The sequence below is a fragment of the Eurosta solidaginis genome, chromosome 3 (genome assembly GCF_040869045.1).
Source record: "Eurosta solidaginis isolate ZX-2024a chromosome 3, ASM4086904v1, whole genome shotgun sequence".
In the NCBI taxonomy this organism is placed as follows: domain Eukaryota; kingdom Metazoa; phylum Arthropoda; class Insecta; order Diptera; family Tephritidae; genus Eurosta; species Eurosta solidaginis.
The window spans coordinates 176,786,210-176,806,015 of record NC_090321.1 but is presented as its reverse complement, the minus strand read 5'-3'; the positions used below and the strand labels follow the sequence as shown (position 1 = coordinate 176,806,015).

Sequence of the window (19,806 nt, the reverse complement as noted above, 5' to 3'; positions counted from 1 at the left end):
GTGTAATATTTTTGGTGCTAAATTGTGTTTCAGCATGTATAAACCATGCTTCTGGACAACTAGTCCAAAATTGTGGAAGTTTAACTGAAACTGTCGAAATTTCATTTAGATTTATGTTTTCATATGGATTTATTATTTGTTGTTGAGAAGTGTAATTTGGTAAATCTATTAAAGAGTCATTTAAATTGTTAGTAAATGTAGATGTTTGTGTATTGTGTTGTGGTGAATGAAACATGTTGAACTTTACAAAAAGAGAGTTCACAAACAAAACGGTAAAATAAACTAGTATTTATGTTATGAATTTCGAAAGATGTATTAAATAGATAATCATCCTTATCGCGAGTTTTATTTTCACCCGAAAATATTCACAGTTTTTGTTCACCCTATCGCAGAGGGTGTCGAAACAATTTTTCATGTTCGAAAAAGATTTCACCTTATCGGCAACTCTTTGTTCGGGTGAAATGAACAGCGGGGAAACCAAAATTTGTTCACTTGTATTTTACAGGCGAACGAGAGGAAAACAAAATGTAATTAATTTTTTGTTTTGAAATTTGATACTCTTATAATTATATGTACTTCTATTATTAGAAATAAATCAATCACCCTTATCGCGAAGTTCAAGCGGAAAAGTGTTCGCCTTCCTTTCTTTTGTTCGGGTGAACTTTTTCCGCCTATCGGCAATTTCGGGCGAACAAAAGTTCGCTTCGAAACAGCTGATGCTCTATTGCGAATTGGCAGTGAACAAATAATTTACTTACAATTGTGTAAATTTTGTAACCAAGCATATATTTCCTTAAAATACAACAAAAATATAAATAAAAAATTAATAAAATAATGTTTAGTATTGCACTTAGGTTGGTATTGATTAAGGCCGAGGAGAATATAAATGTGAAAGCGATTCGGAGGCAATTAAGGGACTTTTCTAACCCTTTGGAGCTAAATGATTCACTGTAAGCTAAAAATTACTATTTTCAGCACTTTTCAATAACAAGTTAATTTTATTCAATTAGCTTTCGCCAATATTACAGGCTAAACAAGTCGGCATTCTAATATTTGATAGTTATTCTTACCAACTCCTTGCCACCATTGAAGCACAAACTTGGAGTTCCACCAATTGTAAAATTGAGTACATGTCTTCGTTTTTTCGCAAAGGGAAAAGGCGTCGGAAAGGACCATGAAGTGGGTCTTAGCCGATCTTGTTTCAGCGAGATGCTCAACATTTTTGAACCGTTGCTTTATCCACAATGGATAACTTGGCCGACTGATACGTTGTCATAAAAAATAGACAGCCCTATTCTGCATTTCGACTTGGATTGGAATTTTTTCGATTTGGCAATTTTGGTATTCTGTGTTCCAATCTCTTTCGATCCAACTTCGAATCGTTCGATTTTTTGTAATCTGCATTTCGATCGTAGTTCCGTTTTTCTAAGTTGCAAATTAGTTGGCGGAAAAATATTTTCTTTTTATTTTTTTATTAATTTATAACAGAATTTTAACAAAAATGTAAGTAAAACTTGTTAAGAAACGTAGAAGGCTTGATGATGATTGTTTTTTATATGTTTCCAGGTCAAAAACAACATGTCGATGTCGAAGTCCTTGGACGTATTTGCCCCGCAAAAGTATCTAACATATACTTGAAAGCATCCTTGTTAAGTCGAGAGTTTTTTTTTGAACCTAAATAAGAAAACAAGTCATTAAACTTTACCACTTTTAAGTTCATTTTCTTACAATTCGTCACTAATCTCAAATGGATTACACAAATCTCGCAATATTTGCCTTTCCATTATCGTCTGTCCATTTTCGTATGCGTTGCTTTCCAACTCCACAAATATGCCGCGGCTATTGATTCCATTATAATAGACAGCTATAATTTGTGTCTGTTCGTTGGGTCCAGTTATATGTCAAAGCAAGCTGCCGGCGTAGAGGAAGGTGAAGCGAAAAGTAAACAATCCTTGCGGAAGGAATAAATAAACCTTAATAAAGTATTTTAGGCCAGTGCAATGAAATTAGCACCCTTAAAATTCAGAAAATGTCAACTATATTCGTGCAGGTATCCGTTTTAACAAAACTTGGTGGCCACGGCAGGGAATTGGTCAAAAGAACGACAAAAAAACACTTACAATTATGAAAGCACTTCACTCAAAAAAATATAACACTGCGGCAATATATTCTATTGCTTTTTTTTGTACAAAATGGCGTGGATAATAAAATATAAACGTTTTTCAGTGTTTTTTACAAATTTGCTTTAATTTATTTTGTTCCATTTTTCACACATTCCGTACCAACAGATGATTTCGAAAAATCATTTTCTCTTCCTCTTCTCTTTACGATTCCGTCGTAATTCAGAATACCAAACTTCGATTAAAGCCATGGTTCAACTATATACAGGTTGGCTCATCTGTAAAGCAACAAAATATGTCTGTTCAAATTGTCAAAATCTGTGTATTGGTGTTGGTGCGAATGGTATGGAATGGAAACATAAAACTTAGCAGATTTTGTATGTGTAAGTAAAATGTTGCCAATGTGTTGGTTTCATTTTGAGTTTGCCATCTCCTTTTGACAATCCGTTCGACCATGCAATGACATAAATAAAATCAGCTGATGAGATGAGCCAACCTGTACATAATTGAACCATGATTAAAGCGGAGCGGAGAACGGGAACGTAATCGAAATGCAGAATAGGGGTGAGAATTTACAGCAATACAGGAATTTCACTTTTTCCACTCAGCTTCCGATTGTGCATTATTTATTGATTTATTTCTAATAATAAAAGTGCATATAATTATAAGATTATCAAATTTCAAAACAAAAAATCACTTACATTTTGTTTTCCTCTCGTCCGCCTGTAAAATATAAGTGAACAAATTTGGGTTTCGCCGCTGTTCATTTCGCCCGAACAAAGAGTTGCCGATAAGGTGAAACCTTTTTCGAACATGAAAAATTTTTTCGCCACCCTCTGCAATAGGGTGAACAAAAACTGTGAATATTTTGGGGTGAAAATAAAACTCGCGATAAGGGTGAACGTATCAGTCGGCCAAGTTATCCATTGTAGACAAAGCAACGGTTCCAAAATGTTGATCACGTCACTGAAACAAGATTACCTAAGACCCACTTCATGGTCCTTTCCAACGCTTTTTCCCTATGCCGAAAAAAATTAAGACATTTACCCAACTTTACAATTGGTGGAACTCCAAATTCTTGCTTCAATGGTGTCAAGGAGTTGGTAAGAATATCTAGCAAATATTAGAATGCTGGCTTGTTTAGCCTGTATTATTGGCGAAAGCTAATTAAAAAAAATTAACTTGTTATTCAAAAGTGCTGAAAATAGTAATTTTTAGCTTACAGTGAATCATTTAGCTCCAAAGGATTAGAACCGTCCCTTAATTGCATCCGAATCGCTTTCACATATATATTTGCCTCGCGCTCAATCAATACCAACCTAAGTGCAATACTAAACATTGTTTTATTAATTTTTTATTTATATTTTTGTTGTATTTTAAGGATTCGCAATAGAGCATCAGCTGTTTCGAAGTGAACTTTTGTTCGCCCGAAATTGCCGATAGGCGGAAAAAGTTCACCCGAACAAAAGATGTGAAGGCGAACACTTTTCCGCGTGAACTTCGCGACAAGGGTGAATAATTTAAAGAGAGATTTTACAATTAATTAGAAAAATATCTATATATTAGTATAAGTACATACATAAAATGAAAACATATATACATACAAAATAAATATAACTGTTCGAGTGTCGTTGCTAAAATACTTGCTGCGAATTATGTTTATGGAATGGCTTTTTGCTGCTCAATTAACGAAGTTGTTGTTGTTGTTGTTGTAGCAATGTTCGCCCCACCTAATAGCCGCGACCGATCACAAATTGTCATCAATATCGTCTAACGGGAGTCCAAGGAAACTTGCCGTTTCAACAGGGGAGGACCATAAGGAAAGGGGTGTTAGAGGCGTTGGTTCTACATTACAATTAAAGAGATGGTTGGTGTCATGTGGGGACACATTGCAAGCAGGGCATACATTTTGTATGTCGGGGTTGATTCTGGATAGGTAAGAGTTTAACCTGTTACAGTATCCAGAACGAAGTTGAGCAAGAGTGACACGCGTTTCCCTGGGGAGTATGCGTTCCTCTTCTGCGAGTTCTGGATATTTTTCTTCAAGTACTGGATTCACCGGGCAATTCCCGACATAAAGGTCCGACGCCTGTCTATGGAGTTCACCAAGGACCTGCTTGTGTTTTTCCGCTTCATACGGCTGGGTTCTCAGGTGCCGTATTTCCTCAAAATGCTTACGGAGATGACTCCTTAGGCCCCTAGGCGGTGCTGGTTCGTCAATCAGATGTCTGTTGGGATGCCCAGGTTTCTGGGTATTCAACAGAAACTGTTTGGTCAGCATCTCATTTCTCTCCCTGATGGGGAGTATTCTCGCCTCATTTGGGGCGTCCATGTTGTAAATAAGGTCGCGGAAGATTTAGTCGGTGACAATGCCAAGTTTCGCGAGGCGAAAAAACTGGAGAGATCAGGGAGATAGCCGTTTATTTTATTGCATAGCTCATCGATCTTTGGGCCTGGGCCTGTGGCCATTATTGTGCAGTCATCGGCGTAGGAAACGATTGTGACTCCTTCCGGTGGTGAAGGTAGCTTAGATATGTAGAAATTAAACAAAAGCGGAGATAGGACACCACCCTGTGGCACCCCTTGTTTAATTCTCCTTTGTTTTGATGTTTCGTTTCTGAATTGCACCGATGCCTGCCGACCACCCAGATAATTTGCGGTCCACCTTTTAAGACATGGGGGAAGGGTAGACCCTTCCAGGTCTTGCAGTAACGAGCCATGGTTGACCGTATCAAAAGCTTTTGATAGGTCTAACGCTACGAGTACTGTTCTATGGTGGGGATATTGATTCAAACCGCAATTTATCTGGGTGCTAATGACATTTAGCGCGGAGGTAGTGCTATGGAGTTTTCTGAAGCCATGCTGATGAGGGGCTAGCTGCAAATGTGCTTGGAAATAAGGGAGCAAAATGGCTTCAAGCGTCTTTGCCACTGGCGATAGGAGAGATATCGGACGATATGACTCACCTACGTTAGCTGGTTTCCCAGGCTTTAGTAGCGGGACCACCTTGGCCATTTTCCATTTCTCGGGTATGACAAAGGTGGAAAGAGACAGGTTGAAGACATGCGCTAAATATTTGAAACCCTCTTTCCCTAGGTTTTTAAGCATCGGCATGGCTATGCCGTCTGGGCCCACTGCTTTGGATGGTTTAGCGCGACCAATGGCGTCCTCAACCTCTCTAGCGGTGATGGAAATTGGTGACGCGCTGAGTTTGTGTTTATGTGCGTATCTATTGGCTCTCCGTCTATCTTTGTCGACCGTAGGATGCATTATATATTGTCGGCAGAAAGCGCTCGCGCATTTTTTCGCATCCGACAGCACCTTATCGCCAAAGGCGATGGAAACTTTGCCTTTGTGCTTAGTCGGATTCGATAGGGACTTTATGGTGGACCAAAGTTTACCTACACCGGTAGAGAGGTTACAACCTCTTAGGTGCTCTTCCCATTTCGCCCGCTTGTGTTCGTCCACAAGCAATCTGATGCGTTGGTTTATATCCCTTATTTGGGGGTCGCCTGGATCAAGCTGTCTTATAAGGTCACGTTCTCTCGCTAAATTTGCGGCCTCCGCCGAGGCGGATTCAATGACCTTGCGGAAAGCACGCTCCCCTTGGCGGGCATCAGTCGGGATAGGGAGGACAGCAAAGCTGCTGTCTGTTGCAGATTTATATTCTTCCCACTTTCCTTTTTTGAAGTTTATGAGAGTGCGTTTTTCGGTGACGATGAAGTCGGCGGTACGCTCGAACGAAATAAGTATGGGCAGGTGGTGGGATGCCAATGTTACCATCGGCTGCCAGTTGACGCAGTTTACGAGTTCTGCGCTCACGATTGAGATATCTGGCGAGCTATGACAGCTTCCTACCATACGTGTGGGGGCGTCTCCGTTTATTGTGCAGAACGTCGTTTCGTCTATTTGATCCGCCAACATCTCACCCCTACTGTCCGCCCGCAAGTTTGAATGCCATAGGTCGTGATGGGCATTGAAATCGCCTAAGATAATGCGATTGTTGCCAGTGAGTAAGGCCTCGATATTAGGGCGGTATCCACTGGGGCAACAGGTGACAGGAGGGATGTAGATGTTGATGATTTCTAGATTTGCATCGCCTGACCGGACAGATAGGCCTTGACGTTCTAAGACATTGTCACTGCGGTCGATGCCAGGATCAAATATATGATATTGCACAGAGTGGTGTATAATAAACGCGAGGCCGCCTCCATTTCCGCTCTCGCGGTTTTTCCTGTGGACATTATAACCAGAGCAGGTCTGCAATGCAGATCTTGCTGTGAGTTTAGTCTCTTGAATCGCAGCAATGCGGATGTTGTGCCGCTTCATGAAATCGACTATCTCCGTAATCTTCCCAGTTAGTCCATTACAGTTGAACTGCAGAATTCTGAAGTGCATGAGGGGTGACGCCGCCACTCTAGGGGTAAGTGAGGGGTGACTACGCCTGGAAGGCCAGGACGCAATTGCTGTTGTGGCCTTGGGACTGGGCGCCCTTGGGCAAGCATTGGGGTACCCGGATGATTTGGGTTTGCGACCTGGCAACATGGCGCGATGAAACCCGTCGAGGGGTTGCCGTCGCGGAGACCAGAACATCTAGGAAAGTGGCACCACCCAAGGCAGGAGCTGCATTGAGCGGATGTCGCAAACCTATATATTCTGTGCTGGCAGACGGTGCAAACGGAGGCAGGGACTAAGAGTCTGTTTCCCTGACCTGCACGATTGCTGCCAGAAAAGAGGGGGGGAGAAGAAGACGAGGGCAGGGGCTGATGCTCAGCATTGCTACCAGCTCTACTACGAAGGTAGTAGTTATGAGTGGTATCAGCTGTTTGAGTTGTTGGCGCCGTGGGGCGCGAGCAGCAGCGGGTACTTGTTGTGGCTTGCTGAGCAGCGAAGCTGCTGGAAGGTAGTGGGGATACGCTTAGGCGTAGACTACGGGACGCCCTTGGCCGTGAGCAGCAAGGAGCCACAAAAGATTTATAAAAGTTACGTGGACGTCGGGTTTTGGGATCAAGCCCAGAACAACCTGTCCGATGCAACCATCCCTTGCACGAGACACACTGAACAGAGTATGACCGCCCTAAAAAGATTCTTTTCTGGCAAATGCAGCAAAACCATTTCTCAGGACCGGGGTCAGGAGACGGACCGGATTGGGTTCGATACCTTCCCGGAGTAAGAGAATATGTAGCAGTCCTGCTGCAAGGAGCTGCTGGGAGGATGACAATTTGTGGGAGGGACGAAACAAATTAAATGGGGTCACACTGAAATGACAGTCCTTGGTCGGGAAAAATCCCGAGTCGCTCCGGTACATAGAACCGACTGCCTTAGGAAGCGAATTAACGAAGTCAAACATGACAGTTGTATTATGGCAATGGCTTTGTTGAAGGGGTAGATGTATGTGCGTCCTTTAATCGCTCAAAATTCTTTTTCTAAAATTGTAATCGTCGTAATGATAGTATAAAATGAAGAAAATATGCGAGATTGATCGATGTTTGTTTCAATATTTAGAACAATTTTGACCAATAAGCATGAATAAAATGAAGACGCTAATTATAGTTGAATAATAAATGAATCTTCTTGGAATAACATAGCTTTTAAATAACAGCCAACAGCAAAAGTTGATCGATGCTATTCCACATTGATAATTCAACAGAATACTATTCAAATAATTATGAACTTCATAACAAGGACGAAAAATTGAAACTGCTGACGAATTCCAAGAAAATAAACACCGACTTGAGGACTTCCACAACCACAGCAGGAATGTAGTTTTTAGAATTGTTAATAATATCGATTTATATTGTTATTATAAATGTTGTTAAAATATGCATTTTTAATGCTGCTTATATTTTGCACAAAACTATTCAATATAAATTTTTAAAGATTTTTCATTTGCCTGATATTAGGCGCACTTATCAATTATATTAATTTTTAAAACACAATCTCAGACGTACAAACAATATCGCCAAATGTGGTTAAAGACAACCACATATAAAATTTTAATTATAAACAATCTTTATTATTTAAAATAACGATTACAAAAACGCGAACATATTTTTATTTTCAAATTTCTTATCTCACTGAAAATTTTTTGAAATATGTAAATCAAAAATGACAATAAAATAATTGAATAAACTAATAAACTGAAATTACAAAGTATGTAAAGTTAAAAGTAAAACTTAAGTAAAGGAGCCCTACAATGGGCCACCCCTGTTGAAACAGCAAGTTTCCTTGGACTCCCATTAGAGGATATTGATGACAATTTGTGAACGGTCGCGGCTGTTAGGTGGGGCGAAGCACTGCTACAACAACAACAGTATTGTTCAACTATACTGATTCAATCAATCAAAAAAAAAAAAAAACAGTCCGAAAAATACTTAAGTATGTATTGAAGTTGCAGCCGAGTGCACATAAATTATATATGGTTAGTGCTATCACATCAATAAATTAAAAATGAAATTCTTTTTAACATTATCTTTTTTTATGTTCTAATAGTAATTGAAGTAGTTCGAATCTTCCATTGAAAAACTGTCATCCTTACTTGGATGTTTATCAAGATACTCCTCTTTTCCAATTCGGGCCAATTTTTTAACGCCGCGTATTCCCTTAGATGTACCAGCCCTGCAAAAATCGTGTGACCAAAAACGCACACAGACACACGAATTTTTGACAGGGGTGACGATTTGGAATGAAAAATTCTCCAAATGAAATAGCATGTTGACAAATTTAGCTTTCCCACAATGTATCGTGCTCTCTCGCACCTATTATTTTTATAGGGATAGCAAAATACGTCATTTTTGCGTGCAAAAAAATCCGCCATTTCTAATTCAGCAGAGACAACAAAACATTTGGTGGTCGAAAAATTTTTCAATTTTGAGAGTTTTAAATGGAATATCTCCGAAAAGATTTAAAATTAAGAGGGAGTTCTTATAATTTAAAAGTTATTTGGTGTTAAAGTTTGCAAATTTCTATACAAATTTTATATGTGTATACGTATATATATGTGGCAGCACAGCTTTGTAATGTCTTCAATAAAATATATGTATATATATATACATATATATATGTGCATGTTGCTACAAAAGCGCGATTGATTTAATAAAAACATTTATAATAAGTGAAAACAATGCAAAAATGAAATGTGAAATATACAAAAATGCAATTTAAGTTTATCGTTGCCAATTTATATAGAAATGTATGTGGATTAAGGTTTTGAAAGATGTGTAAATTGTAATTTAAAGTGCTATAGAAATTTGCTAAATTTGCAAACTTTAACAACAAATAACTTTTAAATTATAAGTTTGCGCACTTTAAAATATATATATTTGTGATCGGGATAACTCCCTCTTTCATTTGATACCCAGTTTTACCCCGAACTCGGGGGGTGCTATTCTAAAATTTTCCCAAAGTCTTTAATATACAATGATTTTTGCTGTTTATTTCGACAAAAATTCGAAATTGACTTCAATGGTGCTGTGTTACCGGAGCGTACCGGATCTGTATCCGGCTAAAGGACCATCACATCGATAACACTCCTCAAAGCCTTCGGGGAGCAACCTTATCGCTACAAAAACAACAACAACATTGTGTCCAAATCCCGAAAAAAAAACTATAAAATTTGTGTCAGTGAAATGATAATTATGGCTTTTGGTTGTTAGTTTTGAGGCATCGTCATCGAGTTCCTTCTGATCGTATATGCCGGTTCTTTTGCATTCTTTTACATGCATAAAGTGCCGTTGAAGCCTTCCTCACCCTATCCTCCACGTTGAGCTGCCATGACAGCTTACTGTCTAGGATCATTCCTAGATATTTTGTCCAAGGTTTCTCCCGTAGAGTCGCCCCTCCTAACTTAGGCCTGGTCCAATTAGGGACCTTGTACCTCTTTGTAAACAAGACCATATGCAACGTCATCTGCGTAAACCGTAAGTTTTTCTGGTCCCTCGTAGAATCCCCTAAGCAGTTGGATAATGACCAGCGTCCACAGCAGAGGTGATAGCACCCCTCCCTGCGGAGTGCCCCTGTCCACTAATTTCGTGGCCGCGTACAATCCCCATTGCGATGTAATCTTACTGCAGTTTAACATGCAGTCGATCCATCTGGGTAAGGCTGGATGTACTTTAACGTAATTAAGACCATTAATAATCGCCCATTTAGAAAGCCCCGGCAATGCTTAAGAAGACTTCTAGAGCATATTCCTTATATTCCAGGGCTTTTTCTATGCTTATTACCACCCTATGCAATGCGGTGTCTACTGACTTGCCTTTGGTGTACGCCTGTTGTGTTGTGGAGAGCAGCTTTTCATCCACGTTGGACTTTATGTACACATCTATCAGCCTCTCAAAGGTTTTGAGCAGAAATGATGTTAAGCTATTGGGTCTATAATCTTTGGGATACACGTGACCGATCTTCCCCGCCTTTGGTAGGAAAGCTACACGAGCAGTTCTCCAAGAGTGCGGTACATGATTCAGTTTATGCACCCATCGAATATTATTTTAAGCCATCCCACGACCGCCCTACTTGAAACTTGTAGCATGGCCGGACATGTACCATCTGAGCCCGGCGATTTCACCTCCACTACGAGATCCTCAGTAGTGTAATTAGGCAGCATATATGAATGCAGCTGTTTCCTTACCATTACTACAGCTCGCACCCGTCCTTCCGTTTGCGCATAGTAAACGCCAAATCCGCGCGCGCTAAGTCCAGAAACCTTTCCTCCCGATGGAAGCCACGGCTCCTGGATCAGCGCGTTAGGAAGAGGAGTTCGCTCGACGCCACTTTACTATGTTGGAAGTTTATCTGTAGGACTCGCAGCACCAATGGGCTGCTTGTCCCCCTCCAGCACCTTCATCGTGACGTCGTCGTCCTCCCCTAGCCCTTTTGGTTTAGAGTGTTCGAAGCCCCCTTCAGCCTCTTGTACCTGTTGTGCCGGGTGTTCCTCTGTGCGACTCACAGCACCATCTGGCTGTTGGGCCCCTTCTAACACATTCGGGGTGACGTGGGCTACCTCCACCTGTCTTTTTTCCCATAGGCTTTTGAGGTCCTTACCGACTTCGCCAACGTCCAGCGTGTTAGGACTTTAATACCCGCGACTTCTTTTGCTGAGTCGCATATAAATTTTGCCTGTCCCTAAGGACATTTTTCCAAGCTGCGCGTACAATATATCCTCCGCCTGCTTGTTTATTTGGAAGATGTATAACTGATCTTCCTCCGTAGGCCGAGATACAGTAAATACCTTCCAATCCTGTGTCGGTATGTTCGGATTCTGATTCTGCAAAAATTGCAGTGTATCCTTCGACTTCATCACGCATGGTATCCATACCTTAACTTTTGGTACCTTGGGGATTTGCGCTTTATCCACCATCTCAAAACGCGCGTTCGTGCCCTGCCTTTAGAGGTTTGAAACCACTTCCTCCAGCCACCGCAAGCTCGCGATGTTGTCGCACGCTATCATCTTCATACCATTATACCATCCCCCGAATCAAAGGTTGGAAGGAGCTTACTTGGTTATTCCCGCATCATCTTAAGCATTAAGCTAATAAGCTCCTTTTCTACAGATCTCCACCTTTCACTTGTCATCTGTTCGAAAGGACTGCTACGATCAACCAGCGCCACAGTCAGTGACTGCTTTGCCACATCACTCATCTTCTCGGGAAAAGCCGGCGTCTTAGTGTTATTTCCCTTTGGCACCTCCGAGAAAGCCGGAGTCTTAGCTCCCTCTAGCACCTCCGAGAAAGTCGGATTCTTAGCGTTATCTCCCTTTGGCTTATCTCCTACTTCCATAGTTGGAACTTCCCTCTGACTCGCAGCCTTCGAGGTAGTTGCTACCTCGCTATTGGGGCCCATCTGTCTTACAGCTTTGGGCCTACTTGTCTTGTCTATGCGATTGCCCTGCGTCGCGGCTCTGGGACTGGGCCCTTTCCGCCTCTTGAAAGCAGGCTTGTCGCCTTCCGCCGAACGTTGCCTTTTCATTCTGCCATTCGACGCTTCTTCCTCATACCGATTCCAGAACCGAGGGTTTCTCGCAGAAAACCTTTTGAACTGCCTTCGACCTACTTCTACCGCCTCATGAGCCCATGCCAAGCGCTCGATCTCCTCTTCTGTTGGGTGCACCACTGCTCCCAAGCGTTGTACAATTCTTAGTACTGCACGGTACTTCGAGAGAGCTCTTTGCTCCTTACCCTTCTCCACTCTTCTACTCCTTTTTCATTTGTGTGCTTCTCCAACACGGAGTTCATTGAATTAGCACTACTTTCGCTCCCCGAGTGCGACGCATCGCTTAATGCGTATTTGTCGTCCTTGGCTTGCGGCTCAGTCCTCTTCTTATCATCGTCCTTATGAAAATTAGGTAATGAGTCGTTCACCTTGGTCGTACGACCACCAGCCCGACAAGGCGGGCTCAGCGGTCCAGTATTATATACGGGGAAAGAACCGTCAGCCACAGCAGCGCCTCTTACTGTGGTAAGGCCATCAATACTTCCCGAGGTGGTCCGGTATCGGGAAGGCTCCGTTCGAATACAGCCGAATTATCCCCTGGCTACAAATCGTCCAACAGGCACGGTCCGCATAACACCCTGGATTAGGGGGTTGGCAGTTCTTGGTCACCGACATCCCGCCGCCCTCCTATGAGGCGAAACGGCGTAGATGCCAGTCCTAAACAGCTCCTCCTCATAGTCGGGCGCTATGGAGATCGGCTAAGCCCTCACACCAACGACGATTTTCGTTACAATTGCTAGTACATGCTCTCCAAGATGCAGATCCTGATCGAAAGTCACACCCAAAATTTTAGGGTGTAAGACAGTCGATAGGGTAATGCCATATGGTACACATTTGGCGCGGTCATGTTTTAAATAAAGTCACCGATGATTTGGTTGGTGAAAATATCAGGTTTCGCGAGGCGACAAAACTGGAGAGATTGGGGAGATAGCTGTTTGTTTTATTACAAAGCTCATCGATGTAGGAAACAATAGCATAGGCGTAGAAGCAATAGTGACTCCTGGTGGTAAAGGTAGCTATTGATATGTAGAAGTTAAGCAGAAGTTTGAATATGAGTTTTTTTAAGTTATAACAAAAAAGCGTTGAGGATTTTTAATATCTTACCAGGTACCTTCGTACATGTTTCTAAGAATGAAGAATAAAACCTATTCAAACTCAATTTTCACCAGGACAAAGCCGCTGAGACTTCGCTATACTTTAACATACAATACGTTACCCCATTTTAGCACAACTATCATTTTTTGATTTTATTAAATTTTATAAAATGTTTCTTCCTCTACAGTTCTATTTCGGTATTGGATGGTAAATATGGCTTTCGCATTTTCTCCATCCATAACTGTGAAAACGTGGAAGAAATCTATGCGTGTAAATCTCACATATTATCTTGGTCGAGCGTTTCTTCAATAGCTCTCTAGTGGTGATGGTGACAGCAGAGAAACCAAACTGTTTACAAATGTTACACTTCAAAAAGAATCAAAATATTTGCCATTGCGCCTACGGCTCAAATACCCACAGTATATGAATGAATCGATTGAACCTAATTGTCTGCCTAACGGATAGTATACATATTCTTCAAATCGAAAATATTGCACCAAACGAACTGGATCTGAATACTGAAATAGTACACATATTCAAAATCGATGAGGAGGCTGTGATGATGGTATAGGGTGAGTTGTTGAATAACATACGAAAACCACTTTAACCCATCTATATATTTGCATTACAGCTAAAGCTTTACAAACAGCAAAAATTGCTGGCGCCAAGCAATTGGAAAAGGCAGTGAAGCATTCATCACACTGTACGGATGGTGTAAAGTTAGAAACTGCTGTTGTAACAGCTGCCACCGACACAACGGTCATCTCTACTTCGCCGAGTAGCGGCTCGTCCGACCATCTATCGAACACAGTATAATCATATCTTTTGCCAACACAGGTTAGCGATGTGCTTGCACAGGAAAAGATTTCAATTGGAAAACAAAAACCAATTAAGAGAGTTTATTTATTATTAAAGTATTTACTTTTCTTTATATCGACAGTATTAATTTATGTTGCAATATCACGTACATATATAATAAGGGATGTGATACGATTGCTGTCGGAATTAGATTTGAAACCAATCAATACTCCTGCTAAGGGTTGTAGAATTATTGCTTGAATGATTAGATTTAGAACAATAATAAGTCTGACTTAATTACAATTCGTACATTTTTAAGTTCATCAATTACGACAGCAATCGGATTCCACGACACTTTTGAATATTCTTGATCTGAAAAAAGAGTAAACCTAATCTGAATTTCTACTAAGCTTTAAGTTGTAGATTATTCAAATAATTGGAGTTTTTTCTAAAGCTTAAAATTATTTTCTGCTCGCTTAGAAAAGATTTCAATTGGAAAACGAAAACCAATTAAGCGAGTTTATTTATTATTAAAATACTTACTTTTTTTTATATGAACTGTATTAATTTAAGTTACAATTTCATGTGCATATATAATAAGGGATGTCGTGATACGATTGCTGTTGGAATTAGATTGGAAACCAATCAATACTCCTGCTATGGGTTGCAGAATTATTGCTTGAATGATTAGATTTAGAACAATAATAAGTCTGACTCAATTACTAGTCATACATTTTTAAGTTCATCAATTACGACAGCAATGGGATTCCACGACACCTTTGAATATTCTTGATCTGAAAAAAAAAGAGTAAATCTAATCTGAATTTCTAATTAGCTTTAAGTTGTAGATTTAAATTGATTCAAATAATTGGAGTTTTTTCTAAAGCTCAAAATTACTTTCTGTTCGCTTGGAAAAGATTTCAATTGGAAAACGAAAACCAATTAAGCGAGTTTATTTATTATTAAAATACTTACTTTTTTTATATGAACTGTATTAATTTAAGTTACAATTTCATGTGCATATATAATAAGGGATGTCGTGATACGATTGCTGTCGGAATTAGATTTAAAACCAACCAATACTCCTGCTAAGGGTTGCAGAATTATTGCTTGAATGATTAGATTTAGAACAATAATAAGTCTGACTCAATTAATAGTCGTACATTTTTAAGTTCTTCATTTACGACAGCAATCGGATCCACGACACCTTTGAATATTCTTGATCTGAATTTCTACTAAGCTTTAAGTTGTAGATTATTCAAATAATTGGAGTTTTTTCTAAAACTTAATATAATTTTTTTGCTCGCTTAGAAGAGATTTCAATTGGAAAACAAAAACCAATTAAGCGAGTTTACTTATTAATAAAGTTCTTCTGTTTTATATGAACTGGATTAATATAAGTTCCAATTTCATGTACATATATAATAATATTGAAAATAATAAATATTGAAAATTAAATTTTTTTGGTTCATATTTTATTCATATGGCTGCTCCAGGTAAAGTAAATCTGCAGGTAAAATTCACGTTATATGGCGGTTATATAAATGGTAAAACCGCAGTAAAATTGATTGTCAAATGACTCGAAAATGTAGAGTGAAATGACGGAAAAATGACCGCCATTTGACGAGCATTGTGACGTGTGTGAGCAGCACAGTACTATGCTCACATCCTATAGGTGGGAGCGGAATGCACGATCACATTAATAGGAACGAAACGGAAAATTTGGTCACAAAACCTAATCCGCCCATGCAAAAATGACTATGAATATAACCGCTGCTGAAAGTCACAATGATCGTAAAATGACTAGTAAAATGACGTGGAGCGTTTTTGCAGGGTGCTTTCGATTTTGTACCACTTTTCCATCCTTATTCCGCCAACCGTTTCGTTTCCAATTCGCCATCCAAAAAGCTACAGCATTAAGCAAAAACTCAGAGTTGGTGTGCAAACATAACCTTGGAATATTAAACACACAGCAATTTCATTAGCTTTTATGGCCGCTTCAATATCGCCTACATTACGTGTCATCCTACCGTATGCAGCTTCAGCAGCATTACTAAAATTAAAATATTCAGTAGATTACCAGCACCATAATTCTTTCCAAGTTAGTATGTAGTTCACTTACAGTGGATGATGTTCACCAAAGTATATTCCATAGCCTGCCATACAATTCCAACTACCGACATTTTCACTGTGCTCACCAATATAAACATCTACATAGCCATCCTCGCCTACGCTAAACGAATAACAACCAATTTTTAGTTGTCGGATTTTACGATTAATTTCCTTTTTAACATTTTCAGCATCATCTCTCTTATCTATTTTCGGTGGTTTTGTGAAATTATCAGGATATTCCTTTAATGCACCAAGGGCTGTCAACTTAAAATTTATTTTGGGGAAATTTTAGTATGCAGTCGTTCAAGTTAAAAAAAACACAGTTTTTTCAAAAAGTTAAAAGCGGTTTCTCTGATCACAAAAATCTAGGTTTTAGGTTGCGAACTTTATAGTTTTCCAGCATACTGGGGGCCCGGACAACCCCCTTGCGTTTAACTTCACGCAAGTTGCACCATAAAGGTTCCCTCTATCGTCTTATATTAGCCGTGTTTTTTAACACGCGTATATCCGTTTACGCTTAAACTTTATATTGACTGCTAAGAGACAAACTATAAATACACCTCTGAAATTGTTGCGCATAAATTTTGTCCTACTAAATTTCAATACGCATTATACTCAGATGTAACTGAAATATGTGTCTTTGTTTCACCCTGTACACTAATTCTATGTATTATATGTGTGTCCACAATTCATCGCAACTGATTCAGCTATATGTTATACCCTATGGCCATCAGAGCGTTGCGTCTCCGCTTTTCGGTACACCCTGTTGCTGTAGCTAGTTGTTTTACCACAGCCGCTAGATGGGTCTCCTAAGCATTATCTAAGCGAAGATAGGCGTTTTTTAACACGCGCAAACGAAACGTATACGCGCGTGTTAAAAAACACGGCTATTAAATGGTAAAAGTCTAGTTAAGGGGTCGACTACTAATACACGTCAAAAAATATCGAGAGATGTGTCAAAAGACGAGTATTAATCTCGAGAACAATAATCCGAAGGCGGAAAAGAAAAATTGTATCTCTCTCCGGAGATATTTGCAGTTGAAGTCGGCGATTTTCATGTGGTTGTTGTAATGTTGCGTACCCACAAAAAAAATTGTGAACATAAGTGTTTTGTGCGGATATTATTTTTCGTCTCCAAACCGGTGTTGGACCCACTCAGGGTAATTTTTTGTAAGAGCGTCCGAAGGCCGCCAAAGCAGGAAGGTGTTCTGCGCATAAATACTATGGATCCCACCCCCGGTTTCGGAGGGACTCGCGGGTCATTTTTCGGTTTTTCGCTGATATCTTTTGAACGAGTTAAAATTTTTATTTTCCGCCTTCGGATTATTAATACTAATGTCAAGACGCGTCGTTTGATACCTCTCTCGATATTTTTGTACCCCTCAACTAGACTATTACCTATTAAATTCAATACAATTTAGGTAACGTTTTACAAGACGGTGAACCACCTAATTTTTATCGAAAATTACCAAAGGTGGTATCAAAAGACGCGTCTTGACCTCCGTTTTAAGAATCCGAAAGCGGTGATCAAAAATTTTATTTCTGTCGACAGTTATTCACAAAAAACTATAAAATGACGCCGAGAGGGTCCGAAATATGGGGCCCGTTCCATAGTTTTTTGTATAGAACACCTTTCCCTGGGTGGATCCGACACCGGTTTGGGGATCAAAACTAAAGTGAGCGCAGAACACCTTTCTGTATTAGTATGTGTGTGTGTACAACAAATCTGACAAAAAACAACAACACACGAAAATTAGAACCGCTCTTTTGCTTATATCTTTTGACAGAAATAAAAATTTTAATTTTCCCTTCTGGATTATAAAAACGGAGGTCAAGACGCGTCTTTTGATACCACATTTGATAATTTTGGTAACAGTCTAGTTGAGTGGTCGACTGCTAATACGCTACCAAAAATATCGAGAGGTGTCAAAAGACGTGTATTAATATCGAGAACAATAATCCGATGGCGGAAACGAAAAAATTGATCTATGTCCGGAGATATTTACAGTTGAAGTTGCCGATTTTCATGTGGTTGTTGTTGTGTTCCTACCCACAAAAAAAATTGTGCATCACCGTGACGGTAGCCACGGTTATACCACACACCCGGACTTGGCATGGCGTAGCCCAGGGTTATTGTTTATAAGCGCGGCCGAAGGCCGCCAACTCAGAAAGGTGTTCTGCCCAAAAATACTATGGATTCCACCCCCGGTTTCGGAGGTACCCGCGGGTCTTTTTTCGGTTTTTCGTTAATATCTTTTGAACGAGTTAATATTTTTATTTTCCGCCTTCGGATTATTACCCTGCAAAAATCGTGTGACCAAAAACGCACACAGCCACACGAATTTTTGACAGGGGTGACGATTTGGAATGAAAGATAGCAAAATACGTCATTTTTGCGTGCAAAAAATCCGCCATTTCTAATTCTGCAGAAAAGTGGAAAATTTTTTCAATTTGTGTGATTTACATTTTGCAGAAATTAATATACGCATTCTTTAATATTTTTTGGTCTACTAAATGTGTTTTAGCAAAAAAAACTCATATCAATGTGTGCATGTTTATAAAGAAAGAAAGTGAAATATGTAATTGCATAGTATAAATAATCGTGAGTAATTCTAATGCAGAATAGTAAATTTTGATTTCCACATACATACAAGAAAAAAATTCTTGTTACCATTAAGATTTATTATCCAAAATTGAAAAAAAAAGATTAGAAAATTCGGTGTAAAAAAACGGCTATGTGTGCAATAAAATAGCATCTCTTGTTGAGATACACCTCCATGGTCTCCATTAATTATTGTGACGGAGGTGTGTTTGCAGCAGCAAAGTGAACCCAAACAGTGTAGGTCGTGGTGGTTGTTGTTCGTGGTCCGCATCAACTGGACCAGGTGGGGCAATGACGCCACATCCAGTTATACCAAGGTATATACCACAACAGCAACCGGGTAATGCAAGGCCACGATAGCAGCAGCAACAACCTCCCAAGGCTGGCTATCATCGTTGATTTATAAAAAAACAGTGTTGTGCATCTGTAATGCTTACATATTTCCTCTGTTGAAACAGTTTCCATGATTCACAGTTCAACGAAAGCAGCAGCCAGCGTATGCCACCACCGAACAGCTGATAACAAAAACTTGGATGCACAGCAGTTTAAAGCCAAAATGGAAGTTGAGGAAATATCTGAAAATAAGGTAAATATGTTTCGCGTTATTAACAAAATCGTCCTAAATTTTATGAATTAACAGATCGCTACGAACGACAAAGCACCCGAACGTGTGATCAAAGAAAGCACTACAGGCAAAGCATTGCCGGCGGGGCCGTATTCTACAATCCAGTACAATAATTTAATCGTGATTTAAGTATTTCAGTACTTAATGTATACTCAAAGCGGTTGATAAGAGCGGGAAGCGGCGGCGCATAAAAATCCACAAAATACAAAGGAAAGCAAGCAATGCTAATGACAAGAAACCATGCACGGCTGGTGGTGTAAAATACGACGATGGACTGCGAATATTGGAAGCGCTTGCCACAACAGGTTTACGTAGCGTAAGTTATGCAAAGAAGTAGCAGGCGTGCGTGAAATTGTTGCAAATGATCTATCTAAGGTGGCAGTAGATTCCATTAGCGTAAATATGCGACGCAATGGAGTGGAACATTTAATTGTGCTAAGCGAAGGGGATGCAATGTAGGTTTG

General features: G+C 39.9%; 1 protein-coding gene, 1 long non-coding RNA gene and 1 pseudogene across 3 annotated transcripts in view; 1 reads left to right on the top strand and 2 right to left on the bottom strand.

Moving 5' to 3' along the window:
* Positions 1-1,297: 1,297 nt before the first annotated feature.
* On the bottom strand, positions 1,298-2,856 carry LOC137246803 (uncharacterized). The gene is made up of 3 exons (XR_010951703.1): positions 2,822-2,856; positions 1,729-2,760; positions 1,298-1,674 (listed from the first exon to the last, which is right to left on the bottom strand). It is a non-coding gene; the product is annotated as an uncharacterized lncRNA (long non-coding RNA).
* Positions 2,857-8,605: 5,749 nt separating this feature from the next.
* LOC137246060 (ribonuclease H-like) lies at positions 8,606-19,182 on the bottom strand (annotated as a pseudogene).
* The window catches only part of LOC137244672 (tRNA (guanine(26)-N(2))-dimethyltransferase-like), an 8,707-nt gene continuing 7,391 nt past the window's right edge, over positions 18,491-19,806 (top strand). Inside the window, exons 1-3 of one of the 2 annotated variants that reach the window (XM_067774026.1) lie at positions 18,491-18,717; positions 19,176-19,303; positions 19,358-19,797. In XM_067774026.1, coding sequence (XP_067630127.1) covers positions 19,745-19,797 — 53 coding nt within the window. In that variant the 5' untranslated portion in view covers positions 18,491-18,717; positions 19,176-19,303; positions 19,358-19,744. Of the gene's footprint in view, positions 19,304-19,357; positions 19,798-19,806 lie in introns of both variants that reach the window. The other variant, XM_067774023.1, reaches the window with a different exon arrangement.